Source organism: Mugil cephalus, chromosome 15 (genome assembly GCF_022458985.1).
Source record: "Mugil cephalus isolate CIBA_MC_2020 chromosome 15, CIBA_Mcephalus_1.1, whole genome shotgun sequence".
Lineage (NCBI taxonomy): Eukaryota > Metazoa > Chordata > Actinopteri > Mugiliformes > Mugilidae > Mugil > Mugil cephalus.
The window spans coordinates 6846348-6874332 of NC_061784.1; the positions used below are offsets into that span (position 1 = coordinate 6846348).

The 27985-nt window shown below is 40.2% G+C and overlaps 1 protein-coding gene across 2 annotated transcripts in view; it reads right to left on the bottom strand.

The window, feature by feature from the left end:
* Positions 1 to 27985, bottom strand: part of camkk1a (calcium/calmodulin-dependent protein kinase kinase 1, alpha a) — a 58609-nt gene that overhangs the window by 14798 nt on the left and 15826 nt on the right. For both annotated transcript variants that reach the window (XM_047606455.1, XM_047606454.1), the window contains exons 2-8: positions 24117 to 24555; positions 16385 to 16432; positions 14160 to 14213; positions 7830 to 7881; positions 7225 to 7358; positions 2090 to 2126; positions 1709 to 1730 (exon numbers count right to left, since the gene is read on the bottom strand). In XM_047606455.1, coding sequence (XP_047462411.1) covers positions 1709 to 1730; positions 2090 to 2126; positions 7225 to 7358; positions 7830 to 7881; positions 14160 to 14213; positions 16385 to 16432; positions 24117 to 24449 — 680 coding nt within the window. In that variant the 5' untranslated portion in view covers positions 24450 to 24555. The remainder of the gene's footprint in view (positions 1 to 1708; positions 1731 to 2089; positions 2127 to 7224; positions 7359 to 7829; positions 7882 to 14159; positions 14214 to 16384; positions 16433 to 24116; positions 24556 to 27985) is intronic.

A 27985-nucleotide genomic window follows, 5' to 3' on the forward strand; every position in this document is an offset into this window, starting at 1 on the left:
GGAGTTTGACAGGGTTGTAGCCCTCAACTGATGAGCAGCACTGGTATATTTATCTTTGAGTAAAGATGAACAGGATGACCACTGCTAGGGCGCCACACAATGACCTCCAGCAGGCCAGTGGTGTGAATATGTCTGACCAAGAACTGACATCCTCTAGTGGGCCCTGTGCCCACCGCCTGGCACTGTGGAGCTCAACTGGCATTTGCCATATAACCCCAGAATTTGCAGGCAGGCTACTGGTGCCCTGTTGTTTTCACAGGTGAGAGTTGGTTCATGGTTCACGGTTTCACCAGTTCACCAGTTTGTAGATTCTAGAGAAGTGGTGGAGAACATCATGCTGCCTGAAACTTCGTTCACAGTGGCTGGTTTAGCGGTGGGTCAGTGATAGTCTAGGGATGCATATCCATTGAGGGACACACAGACCTCTACAGGCTAGACAATGACACATCCATTGCCATTAGGTATCAGTAAGAAACCCTTGGACACACTGTCAGACTCTATGCTGGTGGACTGGGTCCCAGTGTTCCTCCTGGTGCCCAACAATAATCTGACTCTGGGAACTGATACCACTGACTGGCTTCCTGATCTAAATCCAATAAAACGCATCTGGAACATTATGTTTTGGTCAATCTGATCCTGCCAGGTTGTTCCTCAGACTGTCCAGGAGCTCAGTGATGCCTTGGTCCAAGATCTGGGAGGAGATACCCAGCATACCATCCGTCATCTCATTAGGAGCATGCCCTGACATTGCCAGGCGTGCATACGTGGGTGTCATACAAACCACTGAGTACCATTTTGGGTTGCTGAAATTTCAGCAATGTGTATTAGCCTGCGGCACCATTTTTTCACTTCGATTTTCAGATGGTCTTTATCAAACGATGTCCTTACCTCGTCCATATCAGTAAAGTTATAGAGCATTTTTTCCCCCATTGACCTCTGATAGGGCTTCAAAGTGTTCCTTTAATTTTTTGATTAACATTTTTCCTCATATTTGAGACGCTTAATAAGTGACTTAAACCACAAATCGTTTATGAAATTGCCCGTGGTTAAAATGGCAGTTTCAAAGCAAAAAGCAGAAAACCCCGATTGTAGTACCCACAAATCTTTAATCATAAAGGAGGCACAAGTATTTGTATTATTATTGCATTAGAAGCAGTAGAATCTCTTCCCTGCAGTATAATAGCTGTGGCATAGCAGTAGAGGCAGTTAGTAGTTAGCATTAGCAGTAGCTGTATTAATGGCAGATGTATTAATCAGCTCAACTGCCTGTCAACTTTCTCCCAAAGGCAACAAGAGACCAAAGTTTCTCTGTAAAAAGGAGTAGAGAATATTCATTTATAAAAAGGAGAATGTGACTTATGTATATACTTGAGTGATACCAGCACACTGCATTCTCTTATAATAACAAAAGGTCTCACATCATTAGATCATCACACATTTTTAGTCGTGTAGGAAGGAATGGCTCATGCATCAGGATCTGAAACACTTGCAGGGAAGGCTGCCACTGGTAATAACTGTGAAAACCTAAGAACATTATGAATCCCTTTGATGCCTGAGACGGAACAAACACCAGCAGTGACAGAGGAGTAATGGAGGAGAACGCTGCAGAGGCCGAGGCAGAGACGGCGGGGAGGAGAAGTGAGGAGGTGAAGGAACAGAGGGGAAAGGCTTTAAATTATTTAAAAATCAAAGGATGTGCTCTACTCACCCCTTACGCATCAGCTCAAACACTGTCAGAAAGAAGGGGAGGGAGAAGGAAATAGGAACATGTAAGACCAAACATTTTATTCATTCATTCATTCAGCTGGGCTCAGCCGTTGACACTGAAGCAAGAACCAGGCTTCATATTAGTCAAGAGGGTTGAATTAGCTCATTAGGACTTTGACGTCTCACACCAACAGGCGTCCTGACTGTGACCTGGCACTGCTGATGGAAGATTCCTGCATAATGTGTGAGCCCTGGGGTGGTGTGGCAAGGGATGGTCTAAATTCTGAATAAATTATATGAACACTTGTTGGCATATGTGCCAAAAGCTGAGGGCTGACAGAGAAGGGCAAGATTTAAACATTGAAAAAAATGGCATCCATACCCATATGAAGGTTGTCCTCAGAAGGATCATCCAGCACCTGTAAGGTTAACATAGGCTCCATGAATGAATGAGTATAGGCAGTGTAAACCTCCCTCCTTTAAAACATACAGTTCTTCAAACTGATGACATGCCTACAAAAATTCAGAAAAAAAATCTGCAGAATGTTTTTATATCATGCTACTCCTATACAATATTTTTATCACCGCTGCACTGCACTGACTTATTTTTTAGGGCATGTTTATTCAACATTTGTTATTTTACCTAGTTTTCTTCTAGTTCTTCTAGTTTTGCATGATGACAATGAAGTTCACTTATTCATTCATTTTGAACCAGCACACTGCAGAATCTTCTTCTTAGCCTTTCCTATATTCTCACATAAAAGCTCCTTGTAGCTAAAGTTGTTGGTACAAAGGATGTTGTTGAGGTGTGATATAACCACGATACACATCCCACACCTGGGAATAAGCACAATGCAGTGTAGGTTGCAAGTATGGCATTCATCCATAACGATGGGTATATTCTTAAAAAGTGGGAACAGTAGAGAAAAATGTAACAGCCTGATTACCACAAGCCATGTGAAGGAGAAAGAAATTATTTGGTGAAGAAAAGGCTGCACAGCAAGTTAATGATCACTGATGTAGGCAAACATGTTTCCTTGTCAATGATCCAAAGAAGACTAATAGGATTGACCAGAAATTCATTGGCTTCAAGAGCCGAACCCCTGGAAAGCCTCAAAAACAAAGCAGGATCGGGCTGTAGGTCAGAAAAAAAAACAACAGAGTGGAAAGAGGAAAGTGGTCATGAGTCAAAGCACTATTTCATCAGTCAAACATGGTGGAGCTTCTGTTATGCCTGGAGTATGTATGGTCGCCAGAGGAACTGGCCGGCGGGCATTTATTGAGGATTTCACCACTGACGGAAGCAGCGGGATGAAGGTGTACAGGCAAACAAAGAGCTTTTCAGTGTGATGAAGCTGGATATTGTCAACTGGCCAAATGAGCTTCATTCCACTTGCTGCGTGCCAGACTAAAGGCAGGGAGATGCCACTGGCAAAAGATGAAGGTGTCTGCCTGCATTTAAAGCCTGAGAAAACACCAGCAGGAAAATACAAAGCATCTGCTGGTGTCTGTTGATTGAAGAATTCATACAGCTGCCAAGAATTATCCACAAAATATTCAACTTGATCGTTTTATTTGTCAAATTCTTTGACGATTTCTTCCTAATCTACACAGGTATACCTAGAACCAATTTAAAGCAGATTATAAGGTTCATTATTTTGCCTTTGCATTATTAATCATTGACTGCTTATATGACATGAGCCGATGACTGTGCCTGCAAGGCCTTCTCCACTGGCCTAAAAAATTAATTCTATTTTCCACAAATACCTATTAAATAATTCAAAATGTTCTGTTCGCTTCCTCTCATACCTTTCTTTTGGATGCGCTGCTTCCAAACGTGTATTTCCATGATTTGTTGCTAGGGTCAAATAAATCTGCCTGGAGGCCTTCAGAATCATTTCTGCAAGCCTATTTTATTGGGTTGACATTGATGCTTCTGCTGGATTTGATGCACAGCACAACTGTGGCTACAGGGAACTGTTCTCAGTTTGTTGCTTTAGTAATGTCATTCATCTCACTGTATGACAAACCCGCCTGCGCAGTCTTTACAAGGTCCTGATTTATTGCGTAACTGCATGATGTTGATGGTTTCTATAGCGGCATCATTGGTGTTTTGAATAAAACTGAAGGGCATCAAAGGCCTAGGTCAAAAGTGCACTGCCAGCCATTGCATTTGAGTCAGTGTTTGTCAGAAATGAAGATTGTGAAAATGTGAAAATAATACAAATATAAAAGACTAATAATAAAAGACTAAGCGGTGTACCTTAACAGACATTTTTAGCTTGCCCCTAATTGTTGCTTGAGGCCAGCGATTTGTGGTACGTACTTACAGTTGAATTGTAAGTTTTTGTCAAGCTTTTGTTTAAACTGTCTATGGTGACTGATAAAAGTATGGGAATGTGACGCCAAATCAGTGTAGTAGCCCACCTTGACGGCCATTCTCTAAGTCTAAAGCAGTGGACAAATTAGGAATATCAGTTAATCTTATAGCACTCTGTTACCTCATTTTACAGGGGGATGGGTAGTTACCCACCAAAGAGTGCAAGTTTGCACTCTTTGTATGGGAGGTGAACGGATGACGGGTCTAGTATTAAATTTGGGTTGTGTGTATACCAGGAGTTAGACACACTGGTTAGCTTCATATACAGCAATATAGGTACACGCTCAGCCTCCCATTTATTAACAAAACCACTGTAGTCCTATAGTTCCCTACATGTTACCAGGAAATACCATCACAAAAGAACTTCTAGAAGCACAAATAACATGCACTTTTGTCCAACCCCTTACACATTCATAAGCATACAGTAGGTTCTCAGCAGCTTGGTGCAATAAGTGTTTCCCAAGCACAAGTATCTGACACTGCTAGCACAAGGTGTTAGCCAATTTTAGCATCAATTAAGCAGAATTCTTGTCACAAGCAGGCACGTAACTAAATCACGCCAAATTAAAACGCTAAACTAAATTTTAGCGGTGAGTTTCTTTCTCACTCCATCTCTTTCCTCTCAGTCCCACCCACCTGGAAACCCGGTAGGTTAACTTGTTGACTAATTGGTTAATCAAACAGATTGACACCTGTGTATACATTTACAACACAAGACTACGGTGCATTCAGGAACCATGTTGAACATAGGACATTTCACATACCTTTCTGGATCTTGCACTTCGCAAATTCATGCCACCGACCAGATTAGATCCTCTGGTGGCCGGTTTTGTCCTGCAGGCCGTATATTTGATACACCTGCTCTAGATCAGTATTGTGCTTTAGTGGTGGTACGTCCACAAATGTTTAATTATAGTCACACAAACAAGTTGAGTTTGCATGGAACTTTTGGGCCCTATAACTCTCTCCTGGTGAATTTAAATAACTATGCTGAGGGTAAGAGTCTGCCAAGGACATTAAGTACTCGAAAAACAAGTGCAGGAAGTCACCTCTCAGGAACACTGTTTACTCACATCAGCTTTAACAGGCACTGAAAAATCTGTAAATGTTGCTAATACGGCCTCATACGGTTTTCTGCCTTACACCTTTTGCATTCGCTTTATGTTTCAAATACAAAGTAAATGTAAGCCATAAATGAGCTGCTCTACAAAGTGTAGATTATTACTAGCTCAGTCTTTTTTATTTGAAGCCGCTGATAAAAGCAGTGAATAAAGTGCATTAAAGATGCATCTTGGCTTTTGGAGAAATTACATAAACTGAGCTAGGGATAAGCGTCTTCTCTCACAACATGCCTTGCTGAGAACAGGGCCAGCGTGCGATTGTCTCTTGCCAACCATCTGTGACAAATGACCGTATCACTTTCATCAGTTTTAATCTGTTCCACGTGGCGTGGGCTTTAATGTTTCAATACGAGAGCAAAAGTCTTTTCATAATTAGATGGACTGGATTGCAATCTCGCAGGAATCACTTGGATGCCCTTAATGAATGTGATCCTAACCCAAGCACAGCCCATTTAAACGGATGAACAGAGCGAGGGAGATATTTCTCCCATTATGAGAGTGAGAGCGAGGGTGGACAAAGAAGGGATAGATGAGATAGGGTCTTCTGTGCCGGAGGGAGCACACAGGAGCAGAAGTACTCGACTTTTATTTAAAAATGACCACTTTTCGGCACACGCTTCACAAAAGTGAGCCAGAATGCTTTCCCACTGACTGACTTCCAGAGCTCAACTCCCAGCGATGGCAGCAGTGGCCCCGCCATCTGGCCAGGGCTGAAAAACACTCTGATGATATCACAAGGGAGCTGCGTGCATCTTGAGTCACGTCTTAAAAATCGACCATCATCCTTCCCTGAACAACCGCCTGAGGAAACTGAAACTCTATCCATCTTCAGAAATTTCCCCAGGCTGAACTATAAGAATCCATTTAAAGGCTGAAAGCTTTGGTCTTTCCAGAACATATCACATCATGAGTGTGATTAATGTACTGGAGGGTGGACGTATCTCATATCGGCCAGCTGTCCTCGACAGTTCGGGGCTTATCCACCTTTTTGGTCTGACAAACCAATACAACGTAAATACGAAGCATGAGTTGAGGAAAGGGATGGGGAAGGTTATCTGAAGACACACTGGTAAAGGATTATCCTGAACCCAGTGGATTTGAAACCTGCACATACACGTGGCATTTTCAGAAATATCAAGAGACGCATTTTCCTTCTGCAGAAAACCTTTCATTGTTGCTCACCTCAACTGAAAAAAGCAAGTGTAAGAAAAGTGATGCATTGAGGAGGGGGGTCTATCTGCAAAATGTGTACCGGCACTTCATGTACAAACACAACGATTCATCCTAAAGCCATGCATGAGAATGTGCACAAGCCTGCTTTTAGCTATACGCTAATGTTTTCTTTCAGTAAATATTGTTGTTTTTATCAAAAGGTGGCAAAAATGCATTTATTTAACTTAAATATTTCCATTACGTTTTCAGTAGAATAGCAGAATATGTTTAGCATTTCATGTATATGTGTGAGTTCTTTCGATGAATATCTCAGGGTAGAAGAATGTTTACTCATGGATTAAAGCCTAAGTCATAGCTGCACTGCTTTGAACGTGAATACTAATTCCATTTGGCTGATAATACTCTTTTCTCTGCATCACAAACACACATAATCCAGTTTCTTGGTTGTGGCACGTGTATGTCAACGTTTTGTTCTTCCCCATTTGCTTGAGTATCCCCTCTTCTTTGACCTGAATCACGTCCATATGTCATATCCAGAGGTCCTGGCTTCACTACAGAATCCAACAGATGGAACAAAGTGGTGGAGCGACCAAGCAGCACTGCCATCCCTAGGTCTCTGGCGCCAGCAACTGCTTATGCTTGAACCACAAAATGCTTACTGATGCTTACTTCACTGACCTTTAAGGACGTCAACACTGGGAGTTAAAAAATAAGATAAAAAGTAACAAAATAATACTAACATTTCACCACACAATTAATAGATGGGTTGCTTTCGGAATGCAAGTGCAGCAACCATTTACATTTTATGCTCAACATAACCAATAAAAGACATGTAGGTCTCACCTCCACCAGCTTGACAATGTTAACATGGTCCAGTTTTTTAAGGATGGCAATCTCTTGGTAGACCCTTTCCAGGGGTCCTAAGATTTTGGGCTGCTCTCCTTGAGCTGCCTTCGGCCCTCTTGGAGGTGGGCGACCTGCAGACCACCACAAAAAGTTACTAAAAAAAGAAATATCACTTAATCTCCATGAATTACAACTACTCTCTGTATAATGAAGTAAAACCATTCAAAAGCAAATTAATTGTAACAAATACTGATTACGTTAATTTGCACGCCGACTGCATGATGGAGAATCCAATAATGTTTCTCATGAGTGCGTTGTTGCCTTTCAAAGCTGAAATGGGTTTGAAACCTATTTCCCTTTTACATAATGTACAGTTTTGTAACGCATGGTGTTAGTTTTCTATTCTGCATAGTCGGTGTGCTCACTGTCTGATCTCTTTAGTCACTGACAAATACTGTCACTCTGCCTAACGTGGCACTGGGATTATTGGTTAACATCCTTTGCAAACACTGCTGTCAGACAGTCACTTATTTGTTGTCTCCAATGGTGCACTTTCAGGGAGTTTATGCTGCTTTTCTTACAGAGAATGCAATGGGACTTACGTGGAAAGCCACACTGCTTCACTAACTTCTTCTTTGACACCAATTTCATGGCCTAAGAAAGAAAAAGGTGATTCGGATTAGTCAGTGTGATCACATACTGCGAATAAATAATACACGGGAGCACCAAACAGAAAAAAAAACAGTGTTGCAGCAGGTATACCAACTCTTATATATCATAGGTGACATTAAATCATTTAACAAAACGCCCTGAAGATTTAACCAGAGACATTCCTGCTGATGCAACCTTCAGCAGCGTCCTCACACGAGCATACATCAAAGTGTGAAACATGAAGGGGTTTTTTTTTGTACCAGTGTGTTTGTTATCTGTGTCTTTCTCCTCTGTAAAAAGGTCAGGGGAGTGTCTGAAAATTTAAGTCCAAGGTTACTGAATATTTCATGGAAAAAAGCATTGAGTGCTGTCTCAAGGACAACTCTGCGTTTGTGACTGTGTGATAACAAACTCAAATTAATAATGGCATTTCGTCGCAAGAAGGAACTGGGGGAGGTGGGAGCATTGAGAACAATGCATTTGAAGGTTGTACACTTCGTTCTCAGTGTTGGTTTCCAGTGGTCTCTAGCACAAAATCTGTTGAAAAAATGCCCAACTGCACACAATACCACAAAAAATATTAGATTGATACTTTCTTTAGTACTTTAACCACTGTGATTGCTTACACCATTGTAGTCTGTTATCAAAGACAATGCAATAGTATCATAGAAATCATCCAGCAACGAACTACAGCAGTCAACCACCAGTCGTTTGCTAATGGTGGGCAGATGGAGCTTCTCTACTCATTTGAAAGAGGCATAAGTAGTCCACATTTAGTGAGCTTACAAACACCCACACACTGTAAATTGCACTTTGATTTCATCTCAAATCAGCATTAAAAAGTAATCCACCAAAATGACCCCAAACCAGCCCAAATTTCGCTTAGCCGTCCAACTCTATTTTTATTCCCCAAATTATACTTCAAAGCTTCTGAAAACTCCCTGATCAGGCATAGATGAAAAAGGAAAAAGAAAAAAAAAATCCAAGAAGGAACTGGTCACTGGGGAAAAAAATAAACAGAGAGAGAAAGTAGATATAATTTACTGCACTTTGGACTCTTTCACGCTGTCAGAATGCCAGTTTGATTTCACAGATTGGGAATACATGTAAAGGTGGAACATGTTGTTTTCACTATTTTAACGGCACCAACTGTGTCAGTGAAATCTTTTAAAACTGTGGTCGCCATGGCTATAACCATGCAGAAACCAGGTTTGGCGTGAAAGCAGATCCTCCCCTGTACAGTTTCCATGGTGTGCTGCCTGTGTGTGCGTATACAGACTTGTGGGAGGATAGTTAATGTGGGGAAATGAAGCATCTCTTTGCTGCACATCAAACTGTTCCAACTGCCCGGTGATGTTCTGAATTACTGCATTACAATTATACTAACATAAATGACAATACTATGTCCAGAGTCCGTTACTGGGGCAATAAATGATTATGGCGGAGCTCTAGTAAAAAGCTTCCATCGCCAGAGCTAAAATCTGACTGTGTGGGCAGGTGTAGCTGTGTCTTCGCAGATTAAGTCAGCAAATTAATTTTACCAAACTCAACAATGACAATGATAAATGCAACCAAAACTGCAGAAGCCATATTTTCTGTTATGAAAGTAAAAAAAAAAAAGAAAAAAAAAGAAGAAAAAAAGGCTTAAGCTTGATGTAAGTCAGAATACCGTTTCATCACGGCACCATAAAGTAGTCATCCATCCCTCTAATCCACAGATTAGACCCTTTATAAGTAAACAAGACGCCTGTGCTGCACTTTAAATTTGTCAAGAGATGAGCTCTTGACAAAAGACTGAATGAGGTAACCTTTATTCAGTGTTGACAGCATGACTGGATTAAGCTCCAGGGTAAAAAGTAAGCTGAAAATCTCTATTGGCCTTCTGCTCCTTTTACTGCAATCTCCTGACCCATGGTATATTTCACTTATGTGGCAAATCTATTTAGGACTATGCACCATGTTTGTAATTAACGGAACCGCTTCGGTTCTACGATATGTTTGGGTTTCCTCACATAAACATGTTTGCTTCGTGTGTCTTGCTTCTGATGTGATCTTTGTTATTTGACATCTCCTGCGGAGGGTAACAGTCGTCTTGCATCTCCTTCAACCTTTTCCAGTCTGACGAGCCACAAGAACTCTATTTTTGAGGTCCACTTCCGCACACACGCGTTGTGAAGATCAGACTGTGAGTTTTTAAATAAAATGAGGCACTGAACGACATCAGAAACCCTTCGAACAACTCGACCCTAATTTAGCCTTGAATTTAACTTGTGCAACTTGCAGATATGTAATCATGTTTTATATTCCTGGCTTACTTTCTTGAATAAACAAATTTGTTGACTACAAAGTTTCCCTCTTGGGATTTTCTACAAGAATCAATACTCACTTAATGTCACAATACCTCTTCACTAAGACATCAGTTTCACAAACAGCATTTGATTTAATGAAAAAAAGGATAAGAAACTTGATACTTTTGTCATTTGAGTTTATGTTGTTTTATGCTTTAAAGGTTGTTATTACTAATCTATCTGCAAAAAAAGTGCCGCACATTGCTACATTTACCATTTTATATAAAACATTCATACATACAACTGCAATGAGTACACACTGGATTTAGGGTTTTTTATATTCGGAAAGAGGCTTGGAGAAACAAGGACTCATTAAGCAAATGAGAGGAGGATAAAAACTCTTTGAGAGCAAAAACCTGCAAATAATTAGCACTTGAATTTCACCACATTTTTTTTTTAAATGAGTTGCGTGAATATGGTATGATTTAGGTTTACTTTGCCCCTCTGATAAACAGCATAATCATGACTGGATGCCTGCCAATCAAGTTGTGAGCACAGTAATTATACAATGCGGGATGCTGAAACAAACACGTGTGGCTGAAAGAGCTTTAGTAATGTGCATGATCTTGAACACTCACTTGGACTTCTGTGTTACTAAAACAATTGCCACATTCTTTTATTGTCAAGTACAAAAATGGGCTATTTGCAATCACCATAGCTGCTTCACCAACATCGTTATCAGGAGGCTGGATTTAGTTAACTGAGTGCTAAGCTTAGAACAAGAGATTTTTTTTTAACATACAGCCTTTGTGTTATTAAACTGAATAGAACTAACAGCAGGCCTACCTAACTTATTATTATTTATTTATTTTTTAAATCTTTCCTGATTATGTTATGCGCGTGATATTTGTGCATACTGTACGTGGGCTGCAAGATTCCAATCAGTTTAGTGCTCAGCCAACTCAGATTGCCAGGAAATAGAATCACCCTTCAATGCAGTGATTACTCATCTCCTCCTCACTTAATTTGTGTCATTATTATTTCAGATGCGTCCTGCAGTAACCCGCAGTCTCTCCTGGAAAGTAGCATTTTCTCTCAGTATCAACAATGCGCATCAAATGAGAAAACTTTCAAAGAGACTGAACTAAAAACTTGAGAACCAGATGTGGATGCATATGCAGCAAAGTAGAGAGGTACCAGCTTAGGCAGGCTTGACAATTCTAGGGACTGATGGGCCATATTGAGGGAGAAGAAAGTCTTTTTTTCTCTCATTTTCAAGAATCTCCCAGTTATTCTGATGAATGTAAGGCTTTAATGTCAACTAGGATTTATCATACTGCAACATCTTCTTTCTTCCATTTCTATGCACTATATGGACAGCTGTACTGTGTTCTGATGAGGTTTTAAGAAAACGTACTTGTGTGAGAGCAGTTGGAGAGCAAGATTTATTTATGATCAGGGCTAATGGTGGGTGTACAGCATAAAGGACTCTGTGAGTGAATATTAATATGAGTGGAGTCCATTGACATGAATTACTGTTGGCACTAATTCTGTAGTTGGGTGCCATTCAAATATTATAGAGGAAGGGGGTGCAGCAATGTGATGTAATTAAAAGAGTGCCAGCCAAACCATGTAGAAAAAATGTTTCCTCATCACACAGATCTCATGTTTTTATCCATTTGCAGTTCTCCAATTGACAGAAACTTTGCCCAAATTTGCAATTTAAACCAAAACACCTGGTTGAAACCACACTTTTTAACACACTGTCTCTTTGGTTAAAGGAGTAATTCAGAAGTTTTGTGTTGCACTTCATTAAATATATGAATTAAATAAAAAGAGATGATAAAATCTGAAGATGCAGAAGTCTCAATAGAGTACTCTCTAGTGTGGATCAAGCACCAAAACACTGTGTTCTATATTTCCCACAATTCAAATGGGTTCAATCCTGCTCATATTGTGTCACAGGTGTTGCAAGGAAGGTAGGGCCCAAAATGCAAGGCACGCAGTCAGGAAAGGCAGGTTTAACAATTCACAGTCAGGACTTACAAAACTAAAGGACAAAATGTGCTGTAAAGGTGAGCAGACACACACAAGGGCTGTGATGAGATCACAGTTGGGAAAATAATCTTTTCAAAATAAAACAGGAAGAACATAACCCGGAACAAGAAATAAGTACAAAACTCAAACTCCAATCACAAAAAAACTAAGAAAATTCAGTGTCGTGACATCTTCAGCTCAAACACACAGTGAATTCTCTTCATCAGCCCTGTAACACACAGTTGAACTTTTGAGAAATGCTGGCGTTGTTCCTTACAGTTTCAAAGTTGCTACAGTTAACCCACTTCAACGGTGACATTTTTATCCAGGATTTTTAATTATTTAATTACCCTCATGCAACTGATCTTTTTTTTTTATCTTTAACAGTTGTGTGAAGAACTATGTGTACATCAGTGGTATCATTCAGGATCAGTTTGTCTTGTTTTTAGGTCCACATTGTTACCCTTGGTGCTGACTCGGAGGGGTACCTCAGGGATGTGTCCTTGTATTTACCACTTTTGCTGTATATAATACTTTACTGTCTTCACAAAGCCTTGTGCAACTGATGTATCCTTGCTGAAACTAATAACTGAATTCCCCAAATTTTCTCAGCTGTATTTTGTCTTGTAGGCCAACCCAGAAGCCTCATGTTCCCTGAGCTGTAGAGTATAAACAGTACAATGAAAAATATGTTGCTTTCGGGAATTAACAGAAAATGTTGTAGGACAATTAAATGAAATATCATTTGGATGTGCTAAGCTGCATCCAGGTGTGTATCTGAGGCACTCTACAGGTAGTTTAAGATATTGGATAGACTTTTATTAATTAGACCCTGGGTCTAAGATTCCTAAAAATTACAGGAGACAGTCTTACCAGTGTTTCCACATGACTGACTGATATCTCACATCACTGAGACCAGGTTTAGATAACAGCGGTATAGCAACATTATGAGAACCATTCAATCAACAAATTGATTTATACTTTAGTTTCCTCAAAAGAGCATGAAAGGAACTCGCACTTGACAAAACAGCTTATTCGCACGGCACCACCTAGGTTTTCTCATCAGAAATTCATAAACAGTCATTATAGGCAACCTGAAGTTTGCGAATATTTGCCTTTTAAAAATTACTCTACAAATGGGCAGTATAAAGAGGGATATAGTAAGATCTGAAGAGATTCATTTTGACATTGTTTGAACACCAGAATTATCATTCTACTCAAGAGTCAAAGTTCATATAAGCACACTTTAATCTTTCACTCACTGTGTAGTAGGGCTCTTCTGTGGCCTCACACAAGTACCCTGTTGTTTACCCTTCTGCATCAGCACATTTACATGCTCCCGTGTTGATATCGGGTTGTGTTTAGCTCCGAGCTCCTCCCGGCTCCAGTTCAAAAGTACATCTTAAAGCCATTCAGAGTTGGCAGCTTAAGGGGCATGACTCATATAAACAATTTATTTGTTGTCACTTTACAGGGAAGCTTAGTTATGTCAAGTCATAAAACAGTTTACATTCATAACGGGTGAGATCGCCGAGTTCCTGCTGGAACGAATCACCTTGATGGAAACACCTAAAATGACCTTGAGTCTGTGTGCTGGCTCACATCCAGGCTTTCCACTGGAAACTGAACTCAAAGTAGCTGATATACACAGCAGCAACGGCACTGCTTTGAAGATAGATGAAAAAGTCTTGGATCCACTTTAAATGGCACCAGAGGCCACTTTTATTTACAAGAATCTTGTGAGGCAAGTGATGCAGTTTGAGGGATGAAGCTCACCAGTAAGCAACCAGGAGTAAGAGACAAATCAATAGCATGGGTCTCCTGTCTAGACAAGATGCTGAGAGGCTTGATGAAAGCTCACAAAAACACCACTGTGACTGTGTGGCTGAGGGAATGTATTTCACCAGTTAATCAGAAAGAGGTTACTGAAATGTAAACAGGACTGGATCAACTTACATAATATTTGTCGTCATCTTCATTGTAGGCAAGTTTGACCACACCATAGGAGCCCTGCAATACAGCAAAATAGATTGTTATGTGTGGACCTTCTTTACCAGACAATTCAAGATGTATGAATATACTGAAACATTGGTGTTCTTACTATGTTGCTTCAATGTGGAGTTAAACAACAAAAACACAAAGTTTCTTTTAAGATTTCTAAAGCATCTACTCATGAACAGACTCCAACACCATACTGACAGAATGTTTTCAAGGCTGCACCATTTCCATTCAAAGGCAACATTTTTATTCCTTGGCAGCACAGAATGGCTCCTCCCACACACACACACGTCCCCAGGATGTGAGTTTGTACTTGCTTTTTCTCCAATACGTGCAAAAAAAAAAAGCAGACTAAACGTTTAAAGCAGCTAAATAAAGTTGGATGGTTTTAAAGGTGCATAAATGTCCATTTAAAGGTGCATTAGGTTGGCGTTACCTTCAGGTCTACTTTGTAGTGTGCTAATCAGCAAATGCTACACTGCTAACATTCAAACTGTTTTTAAATCGGGTTGCTCTTACCATCTTCACAAGAAAACTCTGTATTATTGCCCCGTTCTAGTGGTATTCACAACCTGGTAAATGGAAATTTAATTAAGGGGCAAGTTCATAAGTTTAACAATAATTTGGAGGATAATATTGATAATCCAGTGACCTCCTTTCATCCTGTCTTTGCATTTTGCATTTCCACACATAAGGTTACCCAGTCTCTTTCTTGCTAAACTGTAAGTACAGGCCAATAGTAACCTAGCAGTGGTGTTCTTACATCTTATGCTTGTATCGACAATGGGAGAGTCTGACCACTCTGCAAAGCCTTCTCCAATACATCCAAAAGACGGGGTTAAGGTCTGGACTGTGTGGGGGCCAATTCATGTGTGAAAATGATGTCATGATCCCTGAACCACTTTTTCACAAGTTGAGTCCATGAATCCTGGCATTTTCATCTTGGAATATGCCATCAGGAAAGAAAAAGTCCATTGATGGAATAACCTGGCCATTTGGTATATTCATGTAGTCAGCTGAGCGCATTATTTGGTCATAGTTTTGCTACCTAGACCTGAGCAACTGCAGCTACCCCAGATTATAGCACTGCCCTCACATGCTTGTGGGGGCAAGCATGTGGGGGCATATATTACAATTTGTTGCTATCACATCGCTACTTGGAATACCATAACATGGAAAACGGGTGAAGCAAACCCATATGTTTGGTTGATGCTTTAGAGGACCAACAAAAAAAACTTGAAGCGAAGTCAACTTTCATGGCGTATTTCTCTCTTGGTAGCGACCAAAACGTTGGCTGACATCCAACACTTGTCAAGTGCTATGTGATAAGCAAGATCAGCAACTTGAAAGCTGATCTGGCTTCATCGTTTTAGTTGCTTTTCAGACAGCGTGAAATGTCAAGGAATCATATTCAGTTGCTTTCCCCAGTGTTAGATTAACAGCCAATGCCCTATACAAACCCACTTTCATGTCTCGCGTCTTCCTTGACGCTTGTCCCTTGACAAGCACTGTACATCTCAGTGACGCTACATATCGCCGGCTTCCATTGAAAATGTACCATAGCTTGTCACTCTCTGGCTGACAGTGCGAACGAACAATTACAGCTGACATTACTGCTGGAAGCATTTTGTGACTTTCCATGTCATAAAAAAATTAGAGCTCACATTATCCCTTTAAAAGCAGCAATAACCTGCTACTCATCAAGATGCTAGCATAGCAATGCTGAAGCTAGCAGTTAGCTAACAAGTCTGCCATGCAGCAGTGCAAGCAAGGCTGTACATGTATTTCTGTCAACGACAGGAAGATGTTTCTAGAAAAGAAGAACTTCGCCAGTTAAAAAGAAAGATTTAGAGAAAAAATAACTATTTTGTAGATATATTAAATCGCATTACCTTCGCTGTTTTGTAAAGGTAAAACTAACGGTACACTGGAGGATATGACCTGAGCGGTTCCGAGAATATGACCTGAAAGCGACCTTTCTTTCTCCCACAGGAGATTAGTAAAATTTGCGCAAAGCATATAATAAAGACAACTCATGACTTCTAGTTTTGACATGCTGTGAATGACTTTGGTGTCTCACTTATAAATGGCCACCCTTGCAGGAGCTGCTGCTGTTATTTTTTCAAACCACTCTAAAGTGGTTGGAGGTAAAAAGGAAAAAAAAAAGAAACAAACAAACTCACCTTTCCAATCTCACTCTTCAGCTTATACTGGTTCAACTGGATGCAGTCCTGTAAAAGGGAGAAGACAAAGGATGGGTCTAAATCTACATCAGCGTAAACACCATCAGTTCACTCTTTCAAAATTTAAGCAAAAGGAAACAGGACTGTATTTGATGCAGGAACAAAATGTTCCCACTGTACGTGTATATCTGTGCGTGTATATGCATGTGTGGGCTTAGTATTTTATTTCTGAGATGTAGGTAACGATGCAGTCTGTAGTTTCTGTTTACTGTCTGTAGATCCATTAGAGTGCTACCGCTTAAATGGCTGATTTGCTGTTCCATGGCAACCACTGCTACAGCTCAGAGTCAGCCAGGGCCAAGGCACAGGAGAGCAGACCGCAGCAGGACATGGAGGAGGAGGGAGGCAAGGTGAGAGTTTGACGGTGGGGAAGCATTTTGTCAAGGGGATGAGCCTGAGTGGCGGACTACACAGACCGTGGAAACGCCAAAAGTAAATGAGCAGAAAGTGAGCAGGGATATAAGTGTGAAAGTGAAGGAGATGTAGCTGTATAAAAAAAAAAAAAAAATGGATTGAAAGTGGTTCTCTCATTACAGCTGGGGGTGGCAATGTCTTATGAGCGAGAACAGCGCCTGAGGCTCGATACTGGAATGTGTTTACAGGATGAGAGGTGGTAGGAGAACACAGAAGCAATGTGGCACGAATGAAAGTCCAGCACCGACTCATAGTGTAGGACAGACCACCACCAGGCAAGGTATTTTAGAAAATATGACATTATGTGTTTGTTACATAACATGATGGTTATGTAGCTTATACAGCATATTACTGTTGGCGGTACAGGAGATGCGGGGATTGTGCATCGCAGGGTTATGCACTGCAGGGTATGATGGTGCGAAGTACTGTGGGCAGGGATTATAACAAAGGGAGAGAAGAGAATAGAAGATAGAAGCTTTAGAAGGTAAGTGCAACTTAGAAAAGGATTGGTTTGATTGGTTGAAAAGAGAAAAAAAGAGTAAAGAAAATAGGGCAGCGAAGGATAAAGCAGAAGGGCAAATGAGGAGAATCCAAAGAAAAGAGCAGTAGGAGGGCTTCCATTGGGTTCACAGTTTGCCAGCACATGCTCAGTGGATGTGGCACTGCAGTTAATACTCTGTCAAGGCTGATGGATAAAGAGGGCCACGCAGAAAGCTTTAAATATGTCTACCACACATGCATGCACTGCTTGCATAAAGCAAACCCAAATGCTTCACTGGGTCACAACAAATCCCTCGAGGGCTTTTTTTTTGTTTGTTTTTGCTCCTGCTGTCACAGTAGACTATTCCTCTACACTTCACACCTTACCTTTTCCTCTATGACTTCTTATGTGTAGCATTGTATTGTAGCATTATCAAAGATATATCATGTATAAATTGGAGTGATGTATCTGTATGATGTATAGAACTCTGAGGCTGCCCTTCGTTATTTGTCATTCAAACGTACATGAATATTGTAGCATACTCCTTTGAAAAGGTTTACAATCGAGAATAAAAGAGCCCTATCGATTGATAACACATTAGAGAATTGAATTTAATGACAAAGAGGGATGTTGTTAAGAAGGTTTCTATAAGATCTGGATTAACTGAGGACAGCCGTAAGTGCTCCATGTCTAATCAGGCCACAAAATTAATTAAAATGAAAAAGAGGGATTACTATAAAAATATATTAAATAATGAAAACAAGATAGTACGATTCTCTGGAGTGTTTTTAATGAAATGATGGGCCGGAAAACTAGTGTTTGTCCTCCCTTTGTGGAATCAAACGGTTTTGCTCTCACTAAAGCTAAAGACAATTATATAATTTCTAATTATAAAAACAAAACTTAATTTAGCGTAAGTATGGATATTTCTGACAGCTATAAATCAAATTATATAATCAGTAATATTAGAATGAAGAATAAAATTTGTACTATTGAATTTCATTGGGTTGAAGTCAAAGAAGTAGTCTTCCTGCCTTCCTGACAATGAACTAGCCAGAGCAGATAATCCGGATAGTAAATTGTTAAGGATAACTGCCAGTTACTCTTAATTTCCAGTGACTTGATCATTAATAGAAATTTCTGTGCATGCAAAACACCTTTGTTGTGGAACACAGTTAAAACTGTCACAATATCCAAAGATAACAAATTTGGTTTTAGTGAGACCGATCAGCATAATTCCTGTCCTGAGCAAAATTCTGGAAAAAGATGTATGAATGCAAATGTATTGATTATTGATTATTTCTTTACAAATAATTTAATATCTACGTCTCAGCATGCCTATAAATGAAGCCACTCCACGTCTACTGTTTTCACAGAAATGACGAATGACTGGTTCAGAGCAATTGACAATTCTTTGATGGTGGGGGTTGTGCTGTTAGATTTAACTGCTGCCTTTGAGTTGCTCGACCACTCTCTCTTGATAAAGAAACTTGGATGTTATGATTTTGGACCTCTGATATTGATGTGGAACCATAACTATCTGTCTTCTTGATCGCAACAGGTGCATTTGAATGGTGGCATATCTAATAGTTTGGATCTAGTATGTTGGGTGCCTCAGGGCAGCTGCCTTGGACCGTTACTGTTCAATGTCTTCATTAATGATCTTGTTTGGGCTACTGAAAAAGCAAAAATTATGTTTTATGCAGATGATTCAACCTTATATTACCCTACACCTTTGAATAATTGAATTATGTTCTTAAGGAGTTGCAAGTTCTGCATGGTTGGATTTCTTGTAATAAAGTAGTCCTTAATATTCAAAAAACAAGAGAATTTTAATAGGGTCAAGACATTAACACGTTATCTCAAGACGTTATCTTGTAACCCTAAGCTGTTGGTATCTCTAGGAAAATGTGCTTCCTGTTCCTTGTTGCTCGACCCCTCTTGTGTCAGACTATGCAGAGTTTGATGTTGTGTCACCTTGCTCATTGTTCTGTGCTCTGGACATCTGCCACTAAAGATGAGCTCACCCCAGAACAAATGCCTTATCACATTCTTTTAAATAAAGAGCAATAATTCACTAGAATTATCTGCCTCATTATCTCTTGTTCGTTGGAAATAAACAGGCATTTAAAAAGAAACTGAATATTATAATTGTATCTGCAAATGTAATATACTGTAGATAATGTGATTGACTCTTTTGTACTTTTGTTGTCTTTCCTTGGACCACAGGAAGAGTAGCTGGTAACTATGGTACCAGCTAATAGGGATCCTCCCAATAGCAAAGTCTCCGCATTTCTCCGTCCATTACTCAACAACAGATCAATATCGGTGCATAACAAATAGATCACTGCCACTGAGACGGCAAAATCAATGACCATGCGTTATGATAAATAGCATACCAGCCCCAGGAAATATTGGTTGAAAGGGGAAATTTGTGCTTCATAGTATTTAAATCCTGTAAGCGTAAATTAATTTTCTGATCCTGTCATTTTAAAATCATGTTTGGTAGCAGATGCGATCACTGCGCCAAAAGATGTTTATACGGTCTAGAGTGATTCAAGCACTCATTTTCAGCCACTAATTCAACGTACAGACAGTCAGACATAACAGAAGGGTATTTTATGTTCAACAGTTTTGGTATAATAGCTTGCCACATCGTCTCTGTGTACAAGCAGATACTTATCAGTGAAGGACTTCTGCAATCCATTTTGCACAGTCAGAGTCACAGTCCTCACTGCTGAGGTAGGTAATGTAAGAATGTCTGTTTCCTGTCAGCCGCTGTTTAGTTTGTGTGTATTATCTCTGTACAGCAGTCCAATTAAGTCATTGTGTCTAAAGCTGCGGTTATGTAACTGTAAATGATGACTCAACTGGATCAGTGGTCTTGTTACGTTTCTTTCTGTACTCGCATTCCGATACATCCCCTGCATCCCGTTGTGACACAAACCAAATATGATGGCACACATTTAATGTAATTTGTTTTGCCACTCCCTTATATTTACTATAAACCACAATTCAGAGATGTCATTGTGTTATAAAACTTAAAAAATGATATATTCACCATGTGTACAAAACAAAGACAGTAGCACTACAGTGGGAAGTAAGGAGAGATTATATAAGTATAAGTAAATATATAAGTATTTTCTCATGTGACTTATTGCTGGACTTCCCAAATTATAGAGGGGTTATTTTATTGTTTTTAGTAGAGGTGTGAATGAAACACATATAGGTGTGAGTCCTCCTTAATCATTCTCAAACTAACTTGCTGTTTTTATACTATGAAACCATAAACTACACGAAAATGTCTGTGTACCTGCCCAGACTGCAGGGACAGACAAACCGAAATTCCACAAGTAAAAAACAACAATGGTCATCGTCTAAAATACATTACTCTGGGAAAAAAAAATAAAAATAAAAAAAGCAATCATAACTTATGTTTGTGCAAGCAGGAAAAGTTGCAGTCTCTCTCCCCCTTTGCTGTGCCACAGTTTAGATGCAGTGAGTAGTAGCAAAATACAAGCAACACAAGAGTCCCTTTTTAAGGTTCAGTACTGGAGATGCAACTCCATTTTCAGATAGGACAGGACACGGTGACAGGTCCGTGAGACTGTGGCAGCAGTCTGTTAAATTCAGAGGCATTCCGCATTCTGGCAGATGTCATGAATTTTTAATGCTCGCTCTGAAAAAAGGTAGCGGAGAATTGAGAATCGGTTGTAACCCACAGCCACATGATAACCCTTGTAGTTGTGATATGATATTCAAAGTTTTAAATTCAGTGTTGTCTATGTGATGTAAGTAATGATAATCAGTAATCTTTTTTGGTTGTTCTGTACATATCAAATTAACACTATGGTTGACGTTTGAGGCTACTTCGTGGCCAGGACCAGTTACTACTGGATGTTACATGAATATTTGTAAGCTGACTCATGTGCACATGGGGTGAGCTTGGGGCACAAGCCTGTGAGCAGCATGGTCTCTCTACAAGCATCTCCATGATCCATCAGTGTGGGAGCACAAGGATTGCCAGATGGCAGAACTCATAGCAGGAGGTTTTTAACAATTGTCCAAAATGTCACGTTTTATTGTTGAAAAAACCATTTTGTGTCTGTGTTTGAATGACACTTCCTTTGTTGTCAAGTCAAGTCAGAGTCAAGTCAAAGTTTATTTTTTTAAGCGGAATATATATAAATTATAAAGAGCTTAAATAGACCATAAAACCAATAAAACAAAGTAAAGCTTCCAATAAAAACTGTGTTTGCACAATAAAATTGAAGATTGTTCATTCAACTTGGATTAGCGAGAAGTAATGGGTTTTAAATTATGATTTAAAAGCTCCAAACACTGGGCAGCTTTGATAGGAAACTGTTCCAGGGTTTAGGGGCCACCGCTGAAAAGACTCCGTGTCTGAGCCAGGATCTAGGGAGGTCCAGTAACGGCTGGTCTGTTGATCTCAGTGCTCAGTGGCTGGAGTGTGGCGACAAAGTAATTCTAACAGATAAGATGGTGCTGGGCCATTAAGACTCATAAAAACAAGTAATAAAATTTTATAATGAATCCTAAAATGGACTGGAAGCTACTGTAGGGAGTCTGGTACTGGTGTAATGTGATCTCTTCACTTTTTCCCCAAAAAGACGGGCTGCTGTATTCTATACAGCCTGCAGGTGGCGTATTGATGAGTGGTGCAGCCCAAACCACAGAGAGTTACAGAAGTTTAAATAAGTGAATGATAAAAGTGTGTATTATCCTCTCAAAATTTTGCAGGAGGACTTAACTTTATTTAGAAGTCTTAATTTAAAAATGCTAATCTGCTCATCAAATTTAAAAGCAGAGTCAAAATTATGGAGATTTCGCAAGGCAAGGGTGACAGTAGGATGTCAGAGGGCCGATGGCACTGTCAAAACCACTTAAGAGAACTGGGTTTCCAAACACTGTAATTTCATTTTTGTCTCTATTTTCCCATTCACTGATTTCCATGTGCCTTCTTGCATAATATATCAATAATGATTGACCGCTAATTTAAAAGGTGAAAAAAAGAAAAACAGTGTGTCACTAACACAACAGACAGTCTGCGCATAGACCATCCTCTCTGTGCACACTCAAAACATCATTATGTTCAGGACAAAGGACTGACCCAAAACAGATTTCCCTCCCTTAATGGATGGGACTTAGGCCAAATAAAAACACAAAAGTTTTCCCCCTGTAATTTTAGATAGTTAATATAATACTGGTGCATATCAATGTGCCAATTGTTTGAGAATTTTTGTTTCATTCTAGTTATTTTGACGCTATAGAAACATTTTCCTTTAAGTCACTGGCATGGCAACTTGTGGGGACCCATTGTCCATGTTGTTTAGACAGTTTGGACCAGAGCTATTAGCAAAACAGGTTACCTGGAAGTGGAGGAAAACTGATTACCAGATTGATGTCCCATCCAATTACAATGTTTAGAATATTTGCACTTTGTATTTTCTGTGGCAGCTAAAGCAGTAAAACAATGACATGATGAAATAGCTGGAGCTAATGAAGACGGAGATATAGTAGAGGAGGCCAGCAGCCAACATGCTGTTGTGGGAGAGCCAGCTAGGGCAGAATGGAGAATGAATTAAGGAAATAAACATGACATGACACATTTTCGTTGTGGCCCTAAAGTTCCCTTAAAATATGCACTCCGAAATTTCAGCTTTGGAGCACATGTTTTCCTTGGAAAAATATTCAGCATTGAACTTTCCCCTAGCTCAGATCTGCTGTGTGAATTGCTATGGGTTTGTCAGCACAGCTCACTCCTGTCTACCTGGATATCTGGAAAGCAGGCAATGAGGCATGTAGTTTTAGAAGCTGTTAATTCGTTGTCTTTTTTCTTTTTTTTAAACACTGTACATTAGGTAAAAAAAAATGCATTTTTTACTAAATGTACAGTAAAAAAATTAAAATAAATAAGACAACGAATTAACAGCAACGTGCCAATTTTCAGCACTGCAAGGGAAATAGAGTCACCAAGTTTATATCTGAACATCTACATCATACTATCCATCATACATCTGAAACTACAGCTTGTAAAACAGCAGTCAGAGAGGCATCAGCTGCCACCAAAGCTACATCATATTTCACATTGTTTAAACAGACAGACCTGACAAACGATCCACATGATCATTGTGACAAATCTCAACAATTAGCTGTTCCTACCCCGTCCCCTCACTTCTCTGCTGCAGCCACCAGTGCAGGGCCGACCAGAATGCATTTCCTGTTTCTAATAAAACAGTCAATGGGGCTTTTGTCATAGCCAAAGCACAATGTCATTATGGCACACATCTACTCACAGTGCAGAGGAGGAGAATTATACAGACTGCACATCCGTGATCGCAGCTGGGATAATGATGCATTAACGCAAATCAAAATGTGATAACTCAGAGCTACTGAGCTATAGGCTCTCGCGAAGCACGACAGAGCTGCTTTCTGTCCGTTTGTATCTCACTCCCTGCTATGGTACCACCTGTCACATCCAAATTCAGAAATGCATATCCACACTTCCAAATTAGAGGACTGTAGACTGCAGAATGAAAGGTTCAGGAGTAATGATTGGGGATTTTTCCAAAAGAATTTGCTTTTGCATTTGTCTTTACTGTATAGTCAGCCTTGATATCTTCTGTGCATATCACACACTAATACTGCTGCTGCTGCTGCTGCTGCAAAAGCAAAAGCAAAATCTCTTATTCCTTGTGAAGCTAAGTGGTTAAAAGATCCATTTTGATACAATATATGCAAAAATGACCTCCTCACCTGAGAGTCTGATATGGATACACGTTTACACTCCACTGTAGGCCTGCGAGCCACACGAGGGGAAATGTGCGAGTAACCTCCTCCGGAGCCCGACGATAGGTACGTGCCCCGCTCCTGCAGCGACAGCTTCCTCCCGGTCAGGTGAGGTCGAACCGGATGAGTCCTCTTCGCCTGAGCCCCATCTTGCTGGGCCCCGCCGTTTCTCTCGCCATTTGCAGGTGAGCCGCCCGAGTCTTTAGTGGTCATGGCGGCCATGATGTCTGTGAGGCTACTGGTCGGCGTGGAAGAGCTGGCATCCAGACTCTCACAGCCAGGGTCACTGCTCATAGCCATGGCGTCTGAGCAGGTGGGAGCAGTGCAGGAGCAGGTGGCAGGGAGAGTACTGGAGAGCTCTCACCAGCATCAACGTGACCTGTGCCAGCCTTGGGCCTCGCCAGAGCTGGAAAAACAGAAAAAACAGAAAAAAGGTTGTGACCTCAGTCAGACACAGTAAGAGTAGCTGAGAGTTAAAATACATAAACATGTACAAGAAACAGTGACTGCTTTTCTATTTTTTAAATTCACCCCGGGGTTTTGTACCCCTCAAAATTCATAAATACAGGAGTTGTACTGCAGAATACAGCACTTTACAGGCTACTGCTCTGCCTAGATTATACTTGCAGTCAAGCAGGAAGACCTGCAGACACTACTCGGGGCTATAAAAACACTGTAATCTCCTTGGCAGATTTCCTATAAAAATAATTATTTTAATGTGCAGTAATGTGCCATTATTTATACAGACAGTCAACTAAAAAAGATTGAACATTAGTGAGAGAACAAAAGAAAATACCCATACTCTGCAGAGCCCCAAAACCAATTCCATAATAGGATACGATTTGCAAAACCGATATAAATGTGTACACACACACACACACACACAAAAAAAGCATTTACATATTTACAGTCTAAAATAGTGTTATATAAAAGGCTTAGGCAACTTCAATAAATATTTTTGATGCTGCTGAATGTTTATTTCTGCCGCCAAATCGGCTCAAAGTACTAAAGAGAAGGAATGGACGCAGGAGTTTAATCAAGCAGTCAGATGAAAGAGCAAAAGTCATCTCTTAGTGTGCGTGGGTGGGTGGCCTTGTGGGTCAAGCTACCTACAGCAGACATGCACTCATGAATTCAAATAAATGACCTCATGATAAAGCCACAGCCTCTCGCTGGAAAGCTAATTATGGTTTATGCTTTCGGTCACGGCTCCCCGTATCCCTGTTAAATTACTGTGGGCGAACTCACGTAAAAAAAAAACAAAAAGGGATAAATAAATAGTGCAGGTATTGTGTGCATATGGCGTGTTTGTGTGTATATACCCAGACATTTAGAAGGATTTGTTTACTGTGCTTTTCCCCTTTGATCTCTAATGAAAATCAAGTCAGGGGCAGATTGCCAAAGACAGGGAATATCAAAGCTCTCTAGTACATCTGGATGGGGTTTTTGTTCTGCGTAACGAAGAACACAGAGATGCAAAGTGAGCCCAACACAGCCATCCAAGGAAAGGACCACTTTCCTTCCCTAATCCATCTGTGTAAACGCAGGGATCAAGATGAACCACCTGGATATGGATATTTGCTGTGAAAAGACACAGTCTGAAGAGACCCAATGAAGCCAAATACAAAGTCACTCCTGAGGTGTTCACTAAATGGGCCATGTTATTGCTATTCCTGGAGTGTGTCAGGAAGGCACGAGCTTCATATTCAAAAATACCACAGTGTTACACATCGTCCAGGTGTGTCAAATTCATTCAGGGATTTGCACAGCTAAGGCTCAAAACCTGCTTATCAATAGCAACAGACAAGAATCCCGAATGTTGTTAGCTGGGGGACTTGGGTTGATGGGAGGGGACTCTGTGGATCATGGTTGTTCCAGTGCATCCCACAAATACTTTTAGGAAGCCAGGTCAACACCTTGTGCTGTTTTCCTTGTTCCTTGAGTTATGCAAAAGCCAGTAGGAGTGTCATGGTTATGTGGTGTGGGTGTCTGGTCTGGTCTAGTTGGTTTATGCCTAAATAGCATCCACATGGATGTATTAGACATTAGAGAACAGTTTGTCCTCAAAGTTCACGTGTTGGGCAAGTGGAACGATTTGAGCAACTTTGACAAGGCTCACAGACAACTGGGTCAGAGAATCTCCAAGACTGTAATTCTTGCGAGGTGTTCCTAGTCAGCCAAGGCTCACTGATGCATGCTGGTACAATTTAATTTGTGGCATTTGTGATTCAGTAATACAGACCAGCTACAGTATTTTGTTAGTAAAGTTTGTTTTTTGTAGGAGATTGCATCGGAGTAGACCCCTGTCCACTGCCACGAGCGCCTACAATGGGCATGTGGGCAACAGAACTGAAACCACAGAGCAATGGTGCAAGTTGGCCTGGTCTGATGAGTCACATTTTATTTTGCATCACGTGGAGAATGCATGCCAGAATGCACTATGGGACAAAGGCAAGCGGCAATGTGATTCTTTGGACAATGATCTGTGGGGAGACCTTGAGTCCTGGTATTCATGTGGATATTACTTTGACATGTAGCACTACTTGTTGCAGACCATGTGCACACTTTCAAGGGAGCAGTATTCTCTGATGGAAGTGGCCTTTCAAAGCAGGATAATATACCCTGCCAGAAAAGAAAATAGTTCAGGAATGGATTGAGGAGCTCAAGGTGTTGACATGGCCTCCAAATCAGGCTAAGGCGCAGTAAGAATGATGTTATGACTAATCGGGGTATGACAGTAGTCTTGCCTGACAATGTCTTACAATTAGTGCTGTCATATCATTAAAATTTTGAATCGGATTAACCACAGGGTTGCTGTGGATTAATTTCGATTAACCACAAATAAATATCATTCATTTTTAATCTATATTAATCACATTTCATTTTGCATAAGCAAATGGACTCAAGAAAGAATAGATGTGTCTGCACTTAACTGGTTTATTAAACACCTTCAACAGTTTCATTAAAACAACTTGAAACAACTTGACTCTTTGTCTTTTTTTAACAAATATTTATCCACATTTATGTGTCCCTGGTACTACTTTTTCAGGAGCTACTAAGACAAACTAACTTGTTGACATTGTCCAAGAGGTGAGCTAACACTTAGTATTTACAATGTTGTCAGCAACTGAGAACAGTCTCTCACACACAACAGTGGTTGCAGGAGTGGCCAGATATTTGCAAGCCAGCACTGCCAGCTTGCCTTTGTCTTGGTTTGTCTCAAGCTGGGTGACTTGCTGCAGTGCTAGCAGAATCCCAGACTAATGTATGCTTCATATTAATGTGGTATTTAAAGATGGAAGTGCTTTGGTGAAAAGAAAACTCCTACAGAGTGTGCATAATACTCTATGACAGTCAACTGTTCCATCTTTTTTTTTTTTTTTGTCCCTAAATTTCCCATGGAAATACGTATGGATACACGAAATAGCGTCTTGCATCTTTATCGGTTTGTTCTGCTGCCTGTGACTACCAGAACAACTGCCCATTTGCACATGCACCACGGTAACTCTACATGGACAAACTGCCCGAAATGCATTGCCAGAGACTTTCAGAGTCATTCTGTGCTGCAGAAGGGTTAATTGCGTTAAAATTTTAAATCAGATTAATCATGATGATGGATTAATCTGCGTTAACGCATTAATTCTGAAAGCCCCACTGACAATACAAAAGCTGTTCAACATATTCCAGGAGACATTCATGTTTCACTCAAAATGCAAATAGTAATACAAAGGTTTAACAGTAAATAACAGAAGTGTAATGCAGAAGTGAATTGACAGATATTAGTTCTGTTTCACGTATAAAGGGCTAAGAATCTACAGTCACACATGCTGCTTTGC